This window comes from Prionailurus viverrinus, chromosome D1, assembly GCF_022837055.1.
Source record: "Prionailurus viverrinus isolate Anna chromosome D1, UM_Priviv_1.0, whole genome shotgun sequence".
Taxonomy (NCBI): domain Eukaryota; kingdom Metazoa; phylum Chordata; class Mammalia; order Carnivora; family Felidae; genus Prionailurus; species Prionailurus viverrinus.
In genome coordinates, this window is record NC_062570.1 from 109,089,160 (window position 1) to 109,108,761 (window position 19,602).

Sequence of the window (19,602 nt, forward strand, 5' to 3'; positions counted from 1 at the left end):
TCCATTCTGTCCTGCAAGGCTGGCGGGCTGGGCCACATCTTGCCCATGGGGACTGGGTCCCTGCCCGGTTGGGAGAAGAAACAGGAGGCAGCTCAGATTCCAAACATTCTCTTTATTACGTGTTTGATCCAGAGGAGAAACTAAGTGCGGGTGAGGGGGGGGGGGGGCGGGTGGGGAGGGGCCACCTTGCCTGGGAGGCCCCCCCACGGGCCACCACCCTCTCTGGGAGCCAAGCCATGCCCTCCAGGCCCCTCAGAAGAGCACCCGGGCTGTTCCACTGGGCAGGAGGGATGGGGAGGGAGGAAGAGAGGGAAGAAGGGAGAGGGGGAGCCCTTGGTCGGAGCCTGAGCCCGAGCCCACAGAGCCTGCAGTCAGGGCCTGGAGCAGGAGGGCTGAGGTTGGCTAGGCCCCTTCCTGGGACCCAAGGGCTCGCCTTGCCGCGGAGCCTGGGCTGGGAACAGGGGGGGTGATGAGTAGGGGTGGAGTCATCATAAATCAAAAAAAGAAATAAAATAATAAAATAAAAAATAAAACCCATCACAAAAAAAAAAAATGTACAACTCAGGTGAGGGTGGGGGCAGCCTCGGCAGGACCCCCTCCCCCAACTTCTCAGGAACAGAAACAGCAGAGAAATAAATTAAGGGATGCGGCGGCCGCCACCAGCCAAGCGCCCATGACCAGCCACTCCCACACTGGCCGAGGAGGTTAGCAAGCTGGGAGTCACTAGGCCTGTCTGTCCCCCCACCCCCTGGAGGGCAGATGCTCCCGGCCCTGCTGCCCTATCCAGCCTCCTGCCAGCGGGCCCGTGGAGGCCCTGGGCAGTGTCTCCTGAGAGGAGGGGCGACAGTGTCAGGAAGAAAAGGCAAGGCCGAGATGAGTGGTGAGGGGGAGTCACTGCTATGGAACTAGCTGGTGCCCAGATTAATGCCAATGAAGGGGCAGGGGAGAGGAACGGCGAGGGGCTGTGCTTTCAGACAAAGGCTCTCCCCTGATGGAGAGTGCCCAGCATCCCTGTTCCGGAGACTAGCAGCCCAGGCGGCCCCCAGGGGGCCGAGGAGCCCATCTGCCCTGCAGTCCCCTCCCCTCTCCCGGCCCCGGGGTCAGCCCCGCCTTCTACCCAGGAGGGGTGGGAGAAGATGGCACAGACTTTTGAGGAGGGGAACAAAAGTCCCCACAGCAGCTTGTGGAAGGAAATGCCCGGCTCTGGGGAGGGAGGGGCAGAGGATACAGTGTGGAGGGGGCCGGGGCCCCGGGCCGCGCCTGCCAGCCCGGAGCTGCCGCCGCCCCCCACCCCCCAACTAAAGGGCTGCGCAGCGCCCCGCCCCCAGCCCCCCGGTCCCCGGCCCGGCCGTCCGGGCCTCCAGCCCTGGGGCCCGAGGTCAGGGGAAGGCCACCTCTGGTGGTTTGCTTGGAGGGAAGGAGGGAAGGAGAGGGGAGAAGCCCAAAGTGGGCCTGGCGGAGGGCCTGACGGGGAGCTCCACCACTCTTGCCTGAGAGTGTTCCAGCCCTGAGCCACCCTCCCGGGAAACCCCACAGATCCAGTCTCAACTGTCCCGATGGGGCGGGGAGGAAAGGTGGCCGCTGGGATTTTTTTTTTTTTTCTTTTTTCTTTTTGGTAATAAAAAATTTCTTGGTTTAGGCGAAATACTCTGTGCAACCGCAGTACCGAGGGGGAGCCCCGCCCCCCCCACCCCTCCCCCCCTTCCTTGGCCTCCTGTGGGGGAGAGGGGGGAAGGGGGGGACTTTCTGGGCAGGGGCAAATGTTGGGGGGCAAGAACCGTCTCCCGTCCCCCCCCAAACATGGAAGAAGAAAAAAAAAACCAACCAAGGAGGGCGGGAGGGGAGAAGCGCCAGCAGGGGGAGACAGACCAATCCATCTCTGCAGTCTCGCCCAGGTGGGTCGGAGCCCGGCCCCAGCAGCTACGTCCGGCTGGCCCGCCTCCGTCGCCCCCCACTCCCGGCAGCCTGTTAAAGCTTGAGCTCGTTGGCTATTTTGGAGGCAATGTTTTTGAAGGCCATGGAGGTGCCCGATATCCGCTTAAATCGCACGCCGTTGAGAGACAGCCGCGGCAGTTTGCACACCTCCATCTCCCACTGCACGAAGTTCTCGTGGCCCGGCGTGCCGTGCATGCACAGCAGCATGTACTTCTCGTGCAGCTCGCTCTGGCAGCTGTTTGCGTCCAGCACCTTGCGGATCTCCCGCATCATCTCATTGGGCTCCATGGAGCTCGTGGTCTTCATACTCCACGTGAAGCGTAGCGAGCGCGGCTTGGCCTCCCGAAACTCCTCCTTTTCTTTGTCAGTGCCTCCGCCGCCCACCACGTGAGGTCTGCGGAGAGGGCAGAGGCGGGGGTGGGGGGGAGGGTGTCAGGCCCGGGCCGAGGCACCCCACCCACGGGAGAGCCACCCTGGCAGATGGGCCCGGAGACCAGACAGGAGAGCGGGAGGGTGGCCCGGAGGCGACAATGACAATGCTGGAAGAGGGAGCGGCAGACCTGGTGGGGGGGGGGGGGGAAGCAGAGGGAGGGTGAGAGGGGCGGGTGGTTTTGCCACCTGCATCTCTCTCTCAGGGAGGGCGGAGAAGGTGAGGAGAAGCCAGGCCCCGGCAGGGGACGGGAGGGCGCCAGTTCCATGCTTTTCTGGGAAGAGGGGAGGGTCAGGGGAAAAAAGGGGAGCACGTGCTCAACAGCCCTGAGCGGTTCGCAGACTGTGGACAGAGAGTAGCGGCTGGCCAGAAAGGTGAGCTGGGCGGTGGGGAGGAATCTGTAGTCCCAGCCGCCCAGCCTAGGGCTCCTGCTTCCAGAATACATCAGCTGGGGTGTGGGGATTCTCTGAGGAAAGGGAGGTCCCAAGAGGGTGGGGACCGGGCAGAACCACTGGAGGAAGAGCCAGGAGGCAGAAGGAAGACAGGAGCAGGAGGCTCGTGGCAAGCCCGGTGGCCCGGGCAGGGCCGGTGCTGGCTCCGGCCCTCTCACCTGAGCGTCTCCACTCGGTCTTTGCTTTCAGGTTCATTCAGGTTCCTCAAAAAACAGAGCGAGGGAGAGTTTAGTGCTGGGACCTCTCGCTCCTTCCGCCGCCGCAGACCCAGGCGAGGGTGGGTCTGGTGAGGCGCCACTGGTGGGTGAGCGGGACCCGAGCCCGAAGGCCACTCGCCCGTCACCTGGCAGGCCAACATGGCTCTGCAGCACCTCACGCTGGCGGCTCGCCTGTCCCTTTCCAGCAGGGAGCCCGGCACATGGGGCCTGTCCCCCCCCCACGCTCCCAGAGCTCTGTGCTGGGGAGAAGGAGCCTCTGCTCCAGGGAGGGAGGGGGGTGTGGATGTGCAGACACACGCATGGAGCACAAGCCACAGCATGAGGCAGCTCCCCCACCAGCCCACAGCCAGGGCCTCACGCTGTGAACGGGTCTTCAACATCAGCATACCCAGGCCCCAGAGCCCTGGTCCTCTAGAAGGGAAGGGGCTGGGCTGGGGGGAGGGAGGGTAGACAGAAGCCTCTCCCGGGAGGCTCAAAGGGCCAAGAGCTGGAACTGCCTGGGGATGGGTGCCTGGGGAAGGGGAGGGGGAGAAGGGCCCGAGGCAGGCCGTGGACAAGCCCGCCTCCCCCATTCTTTTATGACTCCCCTGCCTGCCAGGCTGCCAGGCCATCTGCTTGTACAGAACGGAGGAGAGAGGGCAGGGCAGGGCCAGCACCTCGGGAGGGTGGGTGGGGAAGAGGTCTGGCCCCGCTGAGCGGCTTCTCCAGCTCCTGGCGGGAACATGGGTGCCTGGAGCCGGGATACTGGGGACTGCAGAGGCGGACAGGGATGTGAGGAGGATGAGAGAGAGCGGCAGCGGCACACGGAAAAGGAACACGAAGACACAACAGACACACGAATGCACACCAGCGCACTGCGAGCGGGGAGCCCGGGCTGTGCAGGGGAAGGAGCCTGCTGCTCTCCCCAGCCCCACCTGGTTCCTGCCCTGTGGGTGGAGGCGCCCTGTCACCGGGGCCTGTGAGTCAACAGCTAGCCATGCAGTGAAGAGCTGGGTGGGGAGCAGTGGGTGGAAAGGGGAAAGCCTAAAGACCCCGTCTTGGCATTAGTCAGTTGGGTCACCAACGTGCCTGCCGGTGTCCTAGCCCCAGCATGGGGCCTGAGCCAACCAGTGCTCCCAACCCGGCCCCTGGGTCTTCAGTTGGGTATCTGGCCCACCCAGGCCTCGAGAGGATGAGGACGGGGCCAGAGGGTGGTGGCCCAGCCAGGATCCAGTCTAGGAAGGGAGATGTCTGAGGGAGGGGGCGGGATCTCCCACTGTTTTGCCAGGACTATGGGGTAGGTGGCTCCCGCCCCAGAACATCCCGGCCCCCGGCTCTCTGGAAGCCATTGTCCTCATCCGGAGAACACAGCCAGAAGAGAGGTGGCCTGATTCGTCCAGATAAATCCTGCTGGAGGCAGGAGGTGTGCTGGGTGGTGGTGGGGTGGGGGGCTAGTTCTAACAGGAGCTGCCAGAAGGGGGTGCCGTGCCCACTCGTGAGGCAAAGGCTCCATGGGCCTGGAAGGATCACGCTGGAGCCTTAGGACCCCGGCGTCCCTGTAGTACTTCCGAAGTCCTGCTATCCACAGGACAGGGGCAAGAGGTCACACAGCTCTGAAGTTCAGGGGACCAGAGAGGCGAAAGACCAGGAGACCCAGAATGAGGTACCATCCCAGATGCACTTGCAACCGTCGTGGAGCTTCTTCACAGCGCATGCACAGACAAGGGGAAGGGCCAGGAAAGGAACCCAATGCTTGCGACCGAAACCCAAACCTGGGGTGGGGGTGAGGAGACAATCTTAAAGGGAGAATTCCCTGAGAAGATCCCCCTTGCCTGTGGACAGGCTCTTCATTTGCAAAGCCATCTGCCCCGAGCGGCCACCCAGTCAGAGGCGGTCTTCATCCCTTTAAGATGGCAGAGAGAGGGCCACACAGACGTGGTTAGCAGACGGAAGAGGGAGCAAGAGCCAGAAAAGGGGAGTTAATGACGGAGGCAGGACACGGGACGCAGACACACACACACACACACACACACACACAGCGGGCTGAACGCCTACCTTCTGGCAAACCTGAAAGACAGATTTCTAAAAAAACAAACAAAAAAAGACAAAATAAAAAAAGAAATAAAAAAAAAACCAACAAGACAGTATGTGGATAAGCAGGTGGGGAGTGGGCTTTACAGGTTCAACGGTCACCCCATTTGTGGAAGAGCCGCTCAGCGAGACGAGAGTCCTAGACACCGGGACCTGCCCCCGTCCCGCCCCGCCGCCCTGCATTCCAGGGCTGGAAAGGGGCACGGTTTCTGGCTGCTCCAGCTGAGCTGACTGAAGTGCACCAGGAAGGGCAGCAAGCCTGCTCTCCCCGAGCCCGCTGCTGCTTCTGGAGCTACCCTGAGGCGGGAGGGCAAATGGAGGGATGGGGACAGATAGCGTCCTGCCGGGCAGGATTGCTGGCTGCACCGTAAGAATCACAGCTGTCTCTCCGGGGCAGCTGGGGACCTGGGGACCAGGTGAGAGACCTCATGAAGAGAACTAACCCCCCCCCCCCCCGCCCCCGCCGCCTCCGCGCTTGCTGCTCAGGAAAGCCTCAGCACACTGGGCTGCGAGGGAGGAGGCCACCAGGCCCCCACCAGCTACTTCGCTTCTGGCCTTCTTCCTGGTGAGCCTGGGGCAGAAAGACGAGGCTGGGGCAGAGGGTGCAAACTTAACCAGCTGAGTGGGGGGAAAGGAGGTCAGAGGGGGCGAGACGAAGGACCCGGAAACACTCTCCTTGCCGGCCCAGCCTGGCTCAGGCCTCATGACTTTGCAGCTGCGTCACCAAATATAAGTTTCCATGGGAACCCAGGAGAGAAGAGGGGGGCTTTTATTTTAGCATCTGAGTTCACACTCTCCTAGAGAGGAGGCGGCATTGGCCATCTGCTCTTGGGGCCAGAGAACGAGGGGTGTGTACAGGAGTTGGGGAGAGCCTGAGAAGGATGGACGGGTCTGGGATCATGAGGTGCTGACAAAGACCCAACTTCTTAGGCTTTCTAAGGCCTCTTCTAACCCCAGGACACAAGCCTAGTGCCGAGTCCCCACCCCCACTCCCAGGCAGGTAGGAAGACCTGGCCTCATTCTCTCTGCCACCCTAAGCCCCCGACTCACCTGCGTACAAACTTGGAAGTGAATTTGCTAAAGATGCTCCCCGAGGCCCCCCGCCGGCCCTGGCTGTTGCCAGAGGGAGACGCTGGGGTCACACCGTAGGGCAAATTCTGCTGGTCCCGCACCTGCCGGAGCTGCCCAGCGTGGAAGGTGCTTCGACTGGACACGCCCCGGGGGAAATTAGTTCGGTCTGGGGCTCCACCACTGCTGCTGATGTTGTGGGCGGAGGGGGAGGCGACAGGGACACGCTGGGGGGCCGTGCTGTGGGAAGAGAGGTGGGGGTGGGGGAAATGCATCAGGGCACAAGAACGTTATCACCACCGAGCACTTGTGGCATCCTGGGGTGGGAACAGGGGAGGGGGACGCTGGGGCAGAGGCAGCCATCACGGAGGACACAGAAGGAAGGGGTGTGACCACTGAGGACACCAGAAAGGAGGACATCTGGGTGGAGGTGGGAGGAGATGGTTTGGGGGAGGGAGGGAGGCAAGGGAGGATACGTGTGTGGAGAGCAGAACAGGCCAGACAGAAGAGGCTCCTTGGGAGCTAGGCACACTGGAGCCTCAAGGGGACAATGTCGACCAACCCTCAAGGATTGAATCCCTTTGATGCTGACTGTCCCTGGGGTCCTAAGGAAGTCCAGGAAGGCTCAGAACAAAAAGGCTTCCTTCTGGAGCCTCGGGACGGCTTCTTGCATATCTGTTCTGAGAGGGAGAACTGGAGGAAAAGAGGGGCATTAAGCTATTTTTTTGTTCCCTCTACTTCCTGACTGCAGGGGACAGAGAGCCATTGCTTGTGGCTAAGATGCCAAGAACAGAGCAGGACCCCCGGGGAGCGGGGAGAACTTGTTGGGAGGGGTGGGGCGGGGAGGGGGGGCAGGCTGAGGGCACCAGGTGCGCCAGGTGCCCCAGCACACTTGCCTGGGCCGCGGCACCTCACAGTTACTGTCCGTGGGGGGCAGCCCAGTGGCCTTGTTGGGGTGCACGGAGGCCGACATGGATTTCTGGTGCTGGCGGGGCCGGGCCGCAGAGACTGCGGCGGAAGCAGAAGCCGTGGAGGCCCGGGACCCTGGCATGGTTAGGCTAGGAGACAAAAGCAGCGAAGAGGCCTGGGTTAGGGGTGGGTGGGGGCAGGAGGCTCAGGTTAGGAAGCAAGGGCAGGGCAGGAAGGGCCAGAGCCGGGGAGCCTCGGCAGGATGCAGGTCAGGTCTGGGGAGCAGCAATGGGACTCGAGTCAGAGACCAGGAAGGCGGGGCTGGGAAGCGGAGCACCGGGGGTGAGGAAAGCGAGGCCAAAACCCGGGGGGAGGAAACCAAAAGTGCAGAAAAGCCGACAGGATGGAACTGCCTCTGGGTTGCACTGGTCCCCTAGGAACTCTAAGAACAAGGATGTTTTGTCGACAGAAAGAGCAGGGTGTTGGGGAATTTTCATTAAGCTCGGAAGAGGAGGAGCCAAGAATGCAACACACCAAGAGATGCTGACGGTCAAGGCTAGGGGACCTCTGTTCTCACGGGCACAGCCGCGGTCACCCTCAACACGTATGCCCCTCAGGTGGGACATCTCTCGGTTCTGCCCTGAGCTGGGGCCACCGAACCAAAGCCTCAGGCACTGGGGCCTAGAGGAGCGCCGTTGCTGTGCCCTGGCTGCAGTCAAGAAGCCCGAAGGTGGGGGTGCCTGGCTGGCTCAGTCGCAAGAGCGTGCACCTCTGGATCTCAGGGCCGTGAGTTCGAGCCCCACGCTGGGTGCCAACATTGCTTAAATTAAATAAATAAATAAACAAACTAACTAACTTAAAAAAAAAAAAAAAGGAAAGAAAAAACCCCACCAAATCAGGCGAGAATGCAGCTGAGATGACCACGGAGTCTCACTCGGTGTGCCTGCTGCAAGGAGCAGTCACAGGAGCACAGGGGATGGGAGACTTGGGGTGGGGGGTGGAGAGTGGCAGGGAGGAGGGCTGGTGCGTGGACAAGCTGGACTGGACAGAGCCAGGACGGAACTCCAGGGAGCGGGGCGGGGGGGGGGGTGCTGACAGACGTCACCGCCGTGAGATGGCTGTGGGGGAGCATGGTAGGCAGGGCCTGGGTCCACTCACCTGTCTTTGCCATTCTGGATGGAGGCCTGGCCAAGGCTGGCCCTCTCCAAAAGGGGGGAATTCCTGCTTCGGTTTGTGCTGGTGGAGAGGACGCTGTTCTGTGGGAAATAAAGGGCAGAGGTGTATCACAGACACCCATGTGTTCTGTTCACAGGACTGGCTTCGGGAAAAGAAAGGATTCTGCTTTTCAAACTCTTGGGGGTAGGCTTCATACAGCAAGCAAACATGGCCCCGGAGGCAAGGTCAGGGAGGCAGCTGGAGGGAGCTGCTTGGAGAGGGTGGGCCCCACTGCAGGAGGGACGCTCACCGTGGAAGGGGTGGGGGTGGTCTTCTTCCTCTCCAGGCCGGGCAAGGGGCTGGCGGGCACTTTGGCTGTGCTGCTGGCCTTCCGCCCTGACTCCCGGTCGTCCTCAGGCCGCTTATTTTCTGCGTTATTACTCTGAGTCTTCTTAGAGTAGGAATTGGACGTGGGAATGGCAGGACCAGCTGCTGGGTCAGAGGGAATGGATAAGGGCGAGGGGCCAACTAAGTGCCCCCCGCCCCCCCCACGGTGCTCTCCTGCAGGCCTGCCAGCAAGCTGGCAAACCCCATTTGAAGTTGAGCGAAGTTAAGTGACTTGCCCAAGGCCACGCTACTAAGACGTGGCTGAAGTGGGACTGAAACTCAGCAGTGTCATCCCAAGCCCCCAGAACCTGTGTCCTTTCAGGAGGGGGTGAGTCCGCCACCTGCAACTCCCCAAAGCACTCACCCTGGTCACTGAAGCGCCGCTGCTTGGGGTTGGCCGAGACGCTACGCTGTACCTTGTGGGAGGGGGAAGGGGCATTGCTATTGGTCAGATCAGCTGAAGGCCGGGGCTTCAAGGTGATGGTGTCACCCTCCAGCTGCAAGCAGAGAAAAAGGAGGTAGAAATCATGTGGAGATGCGCACAGGTGGACCCACTTACACACCACCTTGCCTGACACAAAGCCTCCCCGGACTCCCATGGGACATACTCCTGCAGGAGCCAGGTGCATCTAAACACTCCTGGAGACACACAGGCCCGGACACAGCTCCTGACAAACAGAGCCAAAGACTCCCGGCCCCCAGCACACGGAAGACCCCCACCCCTAGAGAGGGATACACGTGCCCATAAGAACACACATTCAGACTCCGAAACCACACCCTCCTGCTCCCAGCTAGATTGTTCCTGACCAGGCAGAGGTGAGAACCGAGAGAGGGAGTCCTACACTTCCAGGAGAAGAGCAGGGCGGGGAGGCCAGGAGTGCATGTGGGGACACGCAGATGGTGTGCAAGACCACTCTCCCACACACACCCAGGGACTCACACACAGACGCGGTTACCCAGACGGGCACAAGAACAAACACGAAGCCTCCAGATGAACAGACGGGAGGACGGACATACACGCGCACAGATACAGACAGCCAGACACCAGCGACACAAAGACTCAAGACCCGTATGAGAAAGGCACAGAGACCCACACACCCAAACACCTGGAGACAGACACTTCCAGATGCAGAGGGACACAAACACATGGAAACAGACACGAAGATTTCTCAACAGACAAAGAACTGCTCCAGCCAGACCGACCTAAACCCGGCCTAACCAACACAGACTGAGCCAGATCTACTCACCCGCCTGGAAACCCAACCCAGGCCCAGACCCCACCAGCCTTCCTATCCATTCACTGACAGAGACCAGTGAAAGCAAAGGCCAGAGAGCTTTACCCACCAGAGCCGAGGCTTAAAATTCGTCAGCAGAGAGCACACCTACTCAGAGAGGAGCTTCTGCCCTCAACGGGTGCTAGAAGCACGGGGTTGCCAGTGACAGCAAAGCTGGCCAGCAGGGAATAGAGCAGGGGGCACACACCTCAGAGCTCTTGTAGCCCAGGAGCAGATAGGTGGCCATCACCTCGTTGTACCTCTGGCCCACCAGTGAGTCCTGGATCTCTTCCCGTGTGTAACCCATGGACACCATCAATTCTGCACAGGGGGGACATACAGTTAAGGCTGGTCCTGAGTCCTAGGGAGTTCAACCTCACGGCTCAGCAGATCCTCACCTGTCCGCCGGGGGTCCTTGTAGTCAGGGAGTGGCTCCACGTAAGGCTTTAATTCGTCATCTTCGTGACCCACATTCATCCATCGATCTTTCATGATTTGCTGGGGGAGCAAAGGGAAGCGTTAAGGGCAAGGAAGAAGGAGACTCAGCTTGGAGGTGTCCCAAGGAACCCAGAACTTTCCAGTCAGCTGGGCTCCTGGCTGCTCACCTCTAAAGTGCCTCTCTTGCTGGGATTGAGAATGAGAAATTTCTTAAGCAGGTTTTCACAGTCCGTGGACATGTAGAACGGAATGCGGTATTTTCCCCTCAGTACCCGCTCCCGTAGCTCCTATAGTAGGAGAGAAATTTATTATTATTATTTTTTAGTTTTTTTAATGTTTATTTATTTTTGAGAGACAGAGAGAGATAGAGATAAACAGACAGAACACAAGCAGGGGAGGGGCAAAGAGAGATGGAGACACAGAATCCGAAGCAGGCTCCAGGCTCTGAGCTGCCAGCACAGAGCCCGACGTGGGGCTCCAACCCACCAACTGCGAGATCATGGTCTCAGCCAAAGTGGAGAGCTTAACCGACTGAGCCACAAAAGCACCCCGAGAAATTTATCATTATTATTATTATTTTTTTTTTTTTTTTAATTTTTTTTTTTTTTCGACATTTATTTATTTTTGGGACAGAGAGAGACAGAGCATGAACGGGGGAGGGGCAGAGAGAGAGGGAGACACAGAATCGGAAACAGGCTCCAGGCTCTGAGCCATCATCAGCCCAGAGCCCGACGCGGGGCTCGAACTCCCGGACCGCGAGATCGTGACCTGGCTGAAGTCGGACGCTTAACCGACTGCGCCACCCAGGCGCCCCTATTATTTTTAAGTAAGCTCTATGTCCAACCTGGGGCCTAAACTCACGACCCTGAGATCAAGAGTACCCCTGGTCTACCGACGGAGCCGGCCAGGTGCCCCAGCAGGAGGGAAATTTAAATCACCCCAAGACCAAGGGAAGAAACCTAATATCCAGGCTTCTGAGAGCTTAAGACTTGACCAGGCAGATACACACGAAACACAGTAGGAGACAGAGAGCTGGAGACAAGGCACCTCACCAGAGAGGCACTGAGGTCAAATACGCCATGCCCGTTAGCTTGACCAGCCTGAGGCCTGCCATCCAAGCGCCTTGGAAGGGTGAATGGACACACAACCTATAATCTATCCCATCCCTGGAGGAAGGAACTGAGGCCATTCCACTGTGTGCAGAAGGCCCAGTGTCTCCTGCCATACCTTTACCCAGCCCTCCTCTGAAGCTCTGGCTTGGGAAAAGGGTAGAGGTGGCAAAGGTCAGAGGTCAGGGGTAAGACCAAAGGGGCTGAGAATGGAAAGGAGAAGCAATAAAAATGACCTAAGCCTGGGGCACGGGGCTGGCTCAGTTGGTGGAGCACGTGACTTGATCTCGGGGTTGAGTTTGAGCCCCACGTTCAGTGTAGAGATTACTTAAAAATTAAATCTATCTATTTTTTTTATTTAATTTTTTATAATTTATTTATTTTTTATTTATTTAATTTAAGACCTAAGCCTGTGCTTCACTCCACCTTGAGGTTCTGTCCATCAAAAGGCAGGGACCCGCTGACCAGTGTATACAGGATAACTCCCAGGCTCCACACATCCACCTCGGGTCCGTCATACTTTTTGCCCTGGAAGAGCTCTGGGGCAGCATACGGGGGACTGCCGCAGAAGGTATCCAGCTTGTTCCCAAAGGTGAATTCGTTGCTGAAGCCGAAGTCTGCAATCTTGATGTTCATATCAGCATCCAAGAGCAGGTTTTCCGCCTGGGAGGGAAGACGGGAAGATGGAAAATGTTCGGACCGAGCGGACCACGGGAAGGCATCGAACAGGAAGGGGCTGTGGGGGACGGGAGCACAAACAGGAAGTCGTCCCCTGTCTCAGAACATTCTCCACCAACTCCAGGGCAGGCCTTCAGTCCGCGTGAAGAGGCTGGCCCGGAGGAGGGCAGCGCGGGCCACCCCTCACACGGGCGGCCACGGGAGCGCACGGGGGTCGGCGGGCTCGGAGACGCTGCGAGCTGCGCCGGGCTTCCGCCACGTCGGGCTCAGGTTAATCGCGGTCACGTCTGCTAGGACTGGGGGGCCAGGCGCCTGCGAGGTAGTCCACACTCCACCGTCTCAGGGAGAGAGCGGAGTGGGCGCGCGCCTGCAAAGCAGCTGTGGGGCAGCTGCGGGACACTCAACGTCCCTCCCTCGGTCGGCGGCCGGAAGGGCCAGCACAGCCCGCGGCTCTCCTGACGCGCCCGGCAGCACTGGAAGGTGACGTGCCCAGCGAGGAGATGGCAGAGACCCTCCGTTCGCTGGCCGGCTGACCTCTAAGTCCGGTCGTAAGGCCTACAGCGGAAGCAGCCCCAAGGGCTTCCTCATCATCTCCAAAAAATTAAAGGCTAGAGTTTCCCAGAACTCTCAGGGCCTGATGGTTAGGTCACCGTTGACAGGGGGTGAACAACCCAAACCTGACTCAGGGACAGGGGACGAGGGCACGTCTCACCTTTAAGTCTCTATGAACAATAAACTTCTGGTGACAGTACTGCACAGCAGACACTATCTGGAAGGAAGGAAGAAGGGTTAGGCGAGGGGCACCCGAGGGCGGGATGGCGGACCTGCGATCCGGTGACCTAGTTCCAAGCTGCCACATAGATAAGCAAAGCCCGAAGGACCCTCCACAGCCCACTTAGAGACAGGCAGCTCCTCCTCGTATGCCAAATCCCAAAGGGCAGAGGTGGGGCCCACACTCCGCATGGGGAGCCACACCCACCTGGCGGAATTTGGCTCGAGCCTCTTTTTCTTTCATCCTGCCATGAGCCACCAGGTAATCAAACACCTCTCCTGCAAGACACAGGGGTGGGGTCTAGGTCGGAGCTTACCGGGGCCGGGGAACACGGGGGCCCGTGGGAAGAGGTGGTTCCACACCTACCTCCGCTAGCGTACTCCATGACAAGGTAGAGAGTTTTTTCAGTCTCGATCACTTCAAATAACTTAACTGCAACAGAAAGGGCCAAGCCGTGAGTCAGAGAAGTAGCAGGGGCCACACGCTGAGCCCTAACGTGAACAGGGGCATCCCGGGGATGAAAGGTCCCCCCACCCCGCCCCTGCCACAAGGGCAAGCTCCTCTCGTGGCAGCCACACTGCTAAGAAGAGCCCAGGGTGCCAGGGGCAGGGCTGGATCTTGAGCTGGGCATCCCCAGAGGCATCCTCAAAGACTCCCGACTCCAGAAAGCACTGCCTCGGGGAGGGACACAGGCTGGGAAGTGGAGCCGTGCTGTGGAGGAGGAAGGAAGGAAGGAACGGCATCTGGTTCTCACCTATGTTGGGATGATTCAAAACCTTCATTATTCTTACTTCGCGGAATAGCTGGAAAATAAAATACCAGGGGTCACGCTTGCTTCACTTGCTCCCCTCAGGTCCCCTCCAAACGGAGCCACTGTTTGAATTCTTTTCCCAAGAGAGAAAAAAGGCGAAGGAAAGAAATGGGGCAGCCGTCCAGGTCCCCCATGCCTGTCCCTGATGGCTGAGAAGTAGGTGAAGAGGAACGAGAGCAGAAGCGTCGGCAGGAGGAAAGCTGGGCTCTAGCGACTTGCACCCTGGGGTTCAGCATCTGGCTAAAGCGGCCAAGTGTCCTCTGTTGCAGTCTCCCCAAATCCAACCCCCAAAGAGCAGACGGGTTTGGCTGGGTGCCTCTGAAGGAGGGAGCGTGAGCCCATGTACATGAATATTCAGAACCAGGGCTGCTGCTAAAGTTCAGTGACAAAACAGCCTCCAGCTTGGTCTGTGTGAAGGGGTGGGGGCTGGCAGGGGGGTCCCCACCGTCTTCTGGTTTACAGAAGTCAGAGGGCTCTGCACTGGTGGGCAGGCCCTTCTCTCCTGGGCCTCTGGGGTGGTGACAGAAGAAGCCGCTCCTATATATAGCTGATGCCAATTTTAATCAAGCCCACCTCCACACACTCACGCTCTCTTTGTGAAACAAAATCAGGGACTCCAAACCATGTATTTCCATAAAGAAAGATGACAGAAACGAACTCCATCCCCTCTGCGGGGGCCAGAGAACTGGAGGTGGGATCTTGGTAACTTCCAGGCCTCACCGTTTGCACAAAGAGCAGAAGTAGTTGTTTGCATTTTGTTGTTTTTTGGGGGGGTGGGGGGTGGGAAGGGGAGGAGAGGTCTCTCCAGGACCTCTGGAGAGAATTCAGGATATAGTTCATGGAATAAAGTGAACACGGTTTTTGTGTTTTTTGTTTTCCCTTTAAGGAGGTCCGAGAGCTTTTGCGAGCTGAAAAGGAAGAGACGGGCTTTCCAATCTTCAGGAATCTGATTCTGAACTTGGCTCCCTTTTCATGTTAGAGCCCAGGTTTCTCTTGCTTTCTTCCCTGGTCCAGCAGTTGTCTTGGATGAGAGGCAAAAAGTCCTGGACGCCACCTCAGGGGTGGTAAGCAACACTGAAATGGGGCTGGAGGCAGCTGCCTGGGTTCTTCGCCTGAGGGCACCCACTTGGCCTGGAAGGGACATTCTCTGGGAGAACATGGAGTTTTCTGAGCTCAGCTGAGAACCCTGAGGGGGCTAGATTCTTCAGTGTTGTCCTTCCTACGGATCACTGCTGGGATCAGATTTAAACAGAGTGATTCGGCCAGAATCAGACTGGCCTTGGTAACAGAGTGTGTTAAAAGGCTTTTAAATTGGCTACGTTTGTCCGGGATTGGTGCCTTCCAGCCAGTCAGGAAGAGGCAAGGAGGAAAAAGAGGTAGGAAATAAGATGGCCAGGCTGACTCTGGCAGTTATCATATGGCAGGCTGGACCGCACCAAAGACCAAATGGCCCACACCAAGCTGGCTCCTACTCTGTAGGCTCTGAGCCAACATGTCAGGAGTAGCCCTCTTTCCCTTTCTTCGGGAAAGCCCCAAGCAGGAAAGCCCTGGTGATGACAGCAATGTTTCCTCTGAACCAAAGAACCTTGAGGGGATCCCGGGGCTTGAGTGAGCATCAACCAGGAAACACTTTGCTTTTGACTGCCAGCGTGTCAAGGCACCTCAACCTCCACACCGTAATTCTGTGAACGCCTCTCTCAATACCAGCCCCCAGGCCCTAGTCCTAAGCTTCTCAATCTCACTGTAGTTGACTGTTAGCATGAGGTTATGCCCTCTCTTAAATAACAGGGTGCTCCTGAAAAGAAAATTTCAGCTTACCTCGTGAGAGAACCAGGTGAAGCAAGATCAGAAAATCTGAGCCAGGGTCAGCTGGAGTATGGGGGCACAAGGAAATCTGACTGACCTGAACAGGGGAGGCTTTTGGGGAGCCAGACGGGAGACTTCCTCTTTCCCCCAACTGCTGGAGCCCAGCATGGGAGGAGAGGGCAGAGAGTGTCCAGTTCTACGTCAACCCATCACTGGCAAGCTGTCTCATTCTGCAAATCAAAGCCTCCTTTTCGCGTTCCTACCAGCTCTTCATAGTTTCCCGACCGGGGGGGTATGTGTTCCCACCTGGAGGACTCCCCTGATCAGCTAAGACTGACCTCAGTTTCCCACTGTAAATAAAGGAGGGAAGAAAAAGTTCAACCTCATCTAGCGAACACTACATGTGGATGACTCTGTGACTTTTAGCCAAGAGAAGCCTAGGAGTGAGAAGGCAAACTGGGACTACCTGTCCTATATCTGCACAAACTGTCAGGGGCTTGAAACTGGAGTCGAGCTTCTAAAAACCCAACCTTCTATACTCATCCCCTAAAAGGCTGCTGGCACAGAATGTGGTGGCAGGCTCCCTGCCCCCTCTTATCCCTGTACTTCTAGAGCCACTCCCCTGGATCGTTCTAGATCTTGGAATCACCAAATGCATGTTTCTAGAAACGGCTAGGAACGTTGTGTTTTTGCATAGGGCCACAGGCCAGCAGATGACACGATGCAGGAAGTAGGTCAGACAGGCCAAATGGCAGGGAAGGGCAGAAAGACTTCTAAAGAGCCAGTGCCCGTGGCCAGGAAGCCTACCCAGGGGGAGTCAATGCAGTGGATCCCATCAGAGCCCCACAGGTAGCAGAGCCACAGAGCACTGGGGACAGTGAAAAGACGAAGAGATTTTAAAAATGGGGATTCAAGGGGAGGCCCACACGGGATCGCTGACCCCTGATGAGAGGTTTAGAAAGGAACAGAAGATGTTGTATGCTTACTTTCTGGAGGCTGGAGGAGTTCAGTTGAGTCTTGTCAATGATCTTCACAGCTACCTGCACATGAGACAAAAAGCCCAAGTTTCCCTCTCTGAACAGGAGAGACCCAGGACTCGACTCTCCCTCCTCCTCTAACCCCATCCCCGTCAACACATCTCTCTGTCCAGATTTCATTTCCAGCTGACAAATAAGAGGTGGCTGTGGCAGCAGTCCCACCGCTACCTCCTGGGTGCCAACAGTTGGGGGGGTGCGGCCACGCCCCACGGCCCGTCCCCAGAGCTCACCTCCTTCCCGGTCAGGATGTGCCGGGCCAGCTTCACCTTGGCGAAGTTGCCTTTGCCGATGGTCTTAAGGAGCCGGTAGTTGCCGATATGGGGCTGCTCGTCAGCAGAGGCGGCTGAGTTGCGGCCCCGCAGCATGTTGGACTTACTGCTGGGCTTGGGGTCAAGGTGTCCCAAGGTGGGCTGTGGGGTGGAAACACGCACACCTTTCAGGACGCTGACTTCTCAGTTCCCCTTATCGTTGCCCTTAGCTCTCCGCAAAAAAACCTAAGAGGCTGGGGCGGAGGTGGGTGGGGAGGGGCGGACGGCAGGGGGCTGGCAGGCAGGCAGAGTCAGAAGGCAGTGGGGGGAGGAGGAGGAGATAAGGAGCGCCGGTCTTCAGTGCCAACATCCCGTGGGCGTGGGAGCCCGGGCCCTGCACCGCAGGGCGGTGCAATCGGCCCTTAACAACCCACCAGCCCTCCACGTCCTGCGGGAGAGCGCCTCCTACTGCTCGCCCGGCTGCCTCTTCACGCCGCGAGGCTGCGCAGCAGAACATCAGAATTCCTTCCCCGCACTCAGCGCCATGCCGCCCTTCACCTTCACCTTTAGCATTTGTCACTTTACACCGATTTGCCGTCCATCCCGTTGAGACGGGAGCGGATGAAGGCGGGCGGATGTCATTTACTCACTGATACATCCCAGCCCCTACACGATCTGAATTCTGGGAGATGCTCACTCAAACACCTGCGCAACGAACACGCCGAATGCCAGGGTCTGAGCAAGGCAACCGTCTGCCCTCCCGGGACGGCCCGCAGCTCGGGCCAACGGTGTGAGGACGCAGAAATGACAGCAACGGCACTGAACAGCTCCGCATACGTGACACAAAAAGGGTGCAACCCAGACGAACGCACACGTGTCCACGAAGACTTGTGTGTTCCTCAGAGGGCTAAACCCGGAGTCACCGTGTGACCCGGCAGTGCCACTCCCAGGTGCAGCACATCAGAGAAGTGGAAACAGACGTCCACACAAAAACTCATACACCAGTGCCTGCTGGGAACAGCCCACATTCACAACAGCCAAAAAGGGGAAACAACACAAACGTCCGTCAGTTGGCAAACGGACGGACACATTGCAGGATATCCACGTGGTGGAATATTCGTTGGCAGTCAGAAGAAATGAAGCAGTGACACGCGCTACAACACGGACAGACCCTGAAAACCTTCCGCTACGTGAATAAAGCTGGTCACAAAGGACCACGTATTGTATGAGCCCATCTATTTGAGATGTTGAGAACAGGCAAATCCAGAGAGACGGAAAGATCAGTCTAGGGCTGAGGAGGGTGGAGATTTAGGGGGGACAACTAAGGGGTACGAGGTTTCTTTCTGTGAGAACGAAAATCTCCTAATGAAATGTTGATTGTGGTGACGGATACACAGCTCTGTGAATCTACTCAAAGCCAGTTACTTGTACACCTTCAATGGGTGAATTGCGGGGCGCCTGGCTGGCTCAGTTGGTCGAGTGTCCGACTCTTGGTTTCGGCTCAGGTCACGATCCCTGGGTGGTGGGATCGGCCCCACGTTGGGCTCTGTGCTGAGCATGGAGTCCGCTTAAGGTTTTCGCTCTCGCCCCCTCTGCCCCTCTCCTTGTGCACACTCTCAAATAAAAGTAAAAGTAAAAAATAAAACAAATGGGTGGACTGCATGGCATGGGAACGGGTGAATACAAGTGCTGGGAGTCTGGTCTGATCTTGTTTGGAGCCCCACTTTTACTCTCAAAGACCACCAGATGCCCTCACTCCCACATACTGGGGCAAGATGCGGCCAGAGCCTCGTCCTAGAACCATCCAGAGCTACCTTGACAAGTCTGTGTGGAGACAGCGTGGAGGAGAGCGGGGTGACCAGAAGCGTGTGAGTCAAAGTTCTTCCTTTCATGGCCCCCTGGGGCTGTAATGAAGCCCTTCAAAACCACAGAGGAAAGAAATGACTTGCTACCAACCAAAGAACTGTCCAGGGTTTCTCGAAGAAGCTTGCTTCCCTAACCAGATGCTTTCAAGGCAGAAAAACAGTAACACAAAGCAAATACCCTGCTACTGACAGTTCCCCCTTCTTCCTTGCCATCAAGGAAGGCCTTTTTTTTTTCTCTTTGCATGGTAGCTGCTGGCTGATTTGGGGTAAACTGTCTGACTCGGATCCTGAAAGCTCATGGATTTAGGCCTTCGAGGAGAAAAAAGACCCCATGCATATGGCAGCTTTTGAAGGGAAAGGTTCCTGACATCTCAGCAGAGTCCCTTTTAACCTCTTTTGCCCTTTAGGGAGTGTTCTCTCTCCTGCAAGTCCTCACCAGTCAGGTCCTCAAAGCCTTTGCTGTCTGCCCACTCCAGCCCACCCAACTCTCTTGGCCTCTGTGCTTCAGACACCCGGTTGCTCACTTAAACCTGGTTGGTCTTCAGTGTTTGCTAGAACAGATTTTCTTTTTCTTTCTTTCTTCTTTTTTTTTTTTTTTAATGTTTATTTTTTTGAGAGAGAGTGCAAGCAGGGGAGGGGCAGAAAGAGAGAGAGGGTGAGGGATAGAGGATCCCGAGCAGGCTCTGCGCTGACAGCAGAGAGCCTGATATGGGATTCGAACTCACAAGCCATGAGATCATGACCTGAGCCAAACTCGGGACACTCAACCGACTGAGCCACCCGGGCGCCCCTAAGACCAATAGGTTTTCAAACATCTGTTTTTTACCCTGCCAAAGCAACCATAGGGTTCACATCCCTTGGAGACAAGGACATTCCTCGGCCCTGCTGGTGCTTGCCTTTGGCTCAGTCTACCAAAGGGTACCCTGAGCCCCGTCCATCA

At 57.6% G+C, this 19,602-nt stretch overlaps 1 protein-coding gene across 7 annotated transcripts in view; it reads right to left on the reverse strand.

The window, feature by feature from the left end:
• Positions 1–92: 92 nt before the first annotated feature.
• The window catches only part of MARK2 (microtubule affinity regulating kinase 2), a 58,287-nt gene continuing 38,777 nt past the window's right edge, over positions 93–19,602 (reverse strand). For 4 of the 7 annotated variants that reach the window (XM_047877441.1, XM_047877442.1, XM_047877445.1 and 1 more), the window contains exons 2-19: positions 16,780–16,959; positions 16,499–16,552; positions 13,650–13,698; positions 13,262–13,327; positions 13,103–13,173; positions 12,836–12,892; positions 11,872–12,108; positions 10,504–10,623; positions 10,297–10,396; positions 10,107–10,219; positions 8,989–9,121; positions 8,548–8,726; positions 8,241–8,338; positions 7,070–7,231; positions 6,156–6,413; positions 5,070–5,096; positions 2,976–3,020; positions 93–2,329 (exon numbers count right to left, since the gene is read on the reverse strand). In XM_047877441.1, the coding sequence (XP_047733397.1) occupies positions 1,969–2,329; positions 2,976–3,020; positions 5,070–5,096; positions 6,156–6,413; positions 7,070–7,231; positions 8,241–8,338; positions 8,548–8,726; positions 8,989–9,121; positions 10,107–10,219; positions 10,297–10,396; positions 10,504–10,623; positions 11,872–12,108; positions 12,836–12,892; positions 13,103–13,173; positions 13,262–13,327; positions 13,650–13,698; positions 16,499–16,552; positions 16,780–16,959 (2,310 nt within the window). In that variant the 3' untranslated portion in view covers positions 93–1,968. The remainder of the gene's footprint in view (positions 2,330–2,975; positions 3,021–5,069; positions 5,097–6,155; positions 6,414–7,069; positions 7,232–8,240; positions 8,339–8,547; positions 8,727–8,988; positions 9,122–10,106; positions 10,220–10,296; positions 10,397–10,503; positions 10,624–11,871; positions 12,109–12,835; positions 12,893–13,102; positions 13,174–13,261; positions 13,328–13,649; positions 13,699–16,498; positions 16,553–16,779; positions 16,960–19,602) is intronic. The other 3 variants (XM_047877446.1, XM_047877443.1, XM_047877447.1) reach the window with 3 other exon arrangements.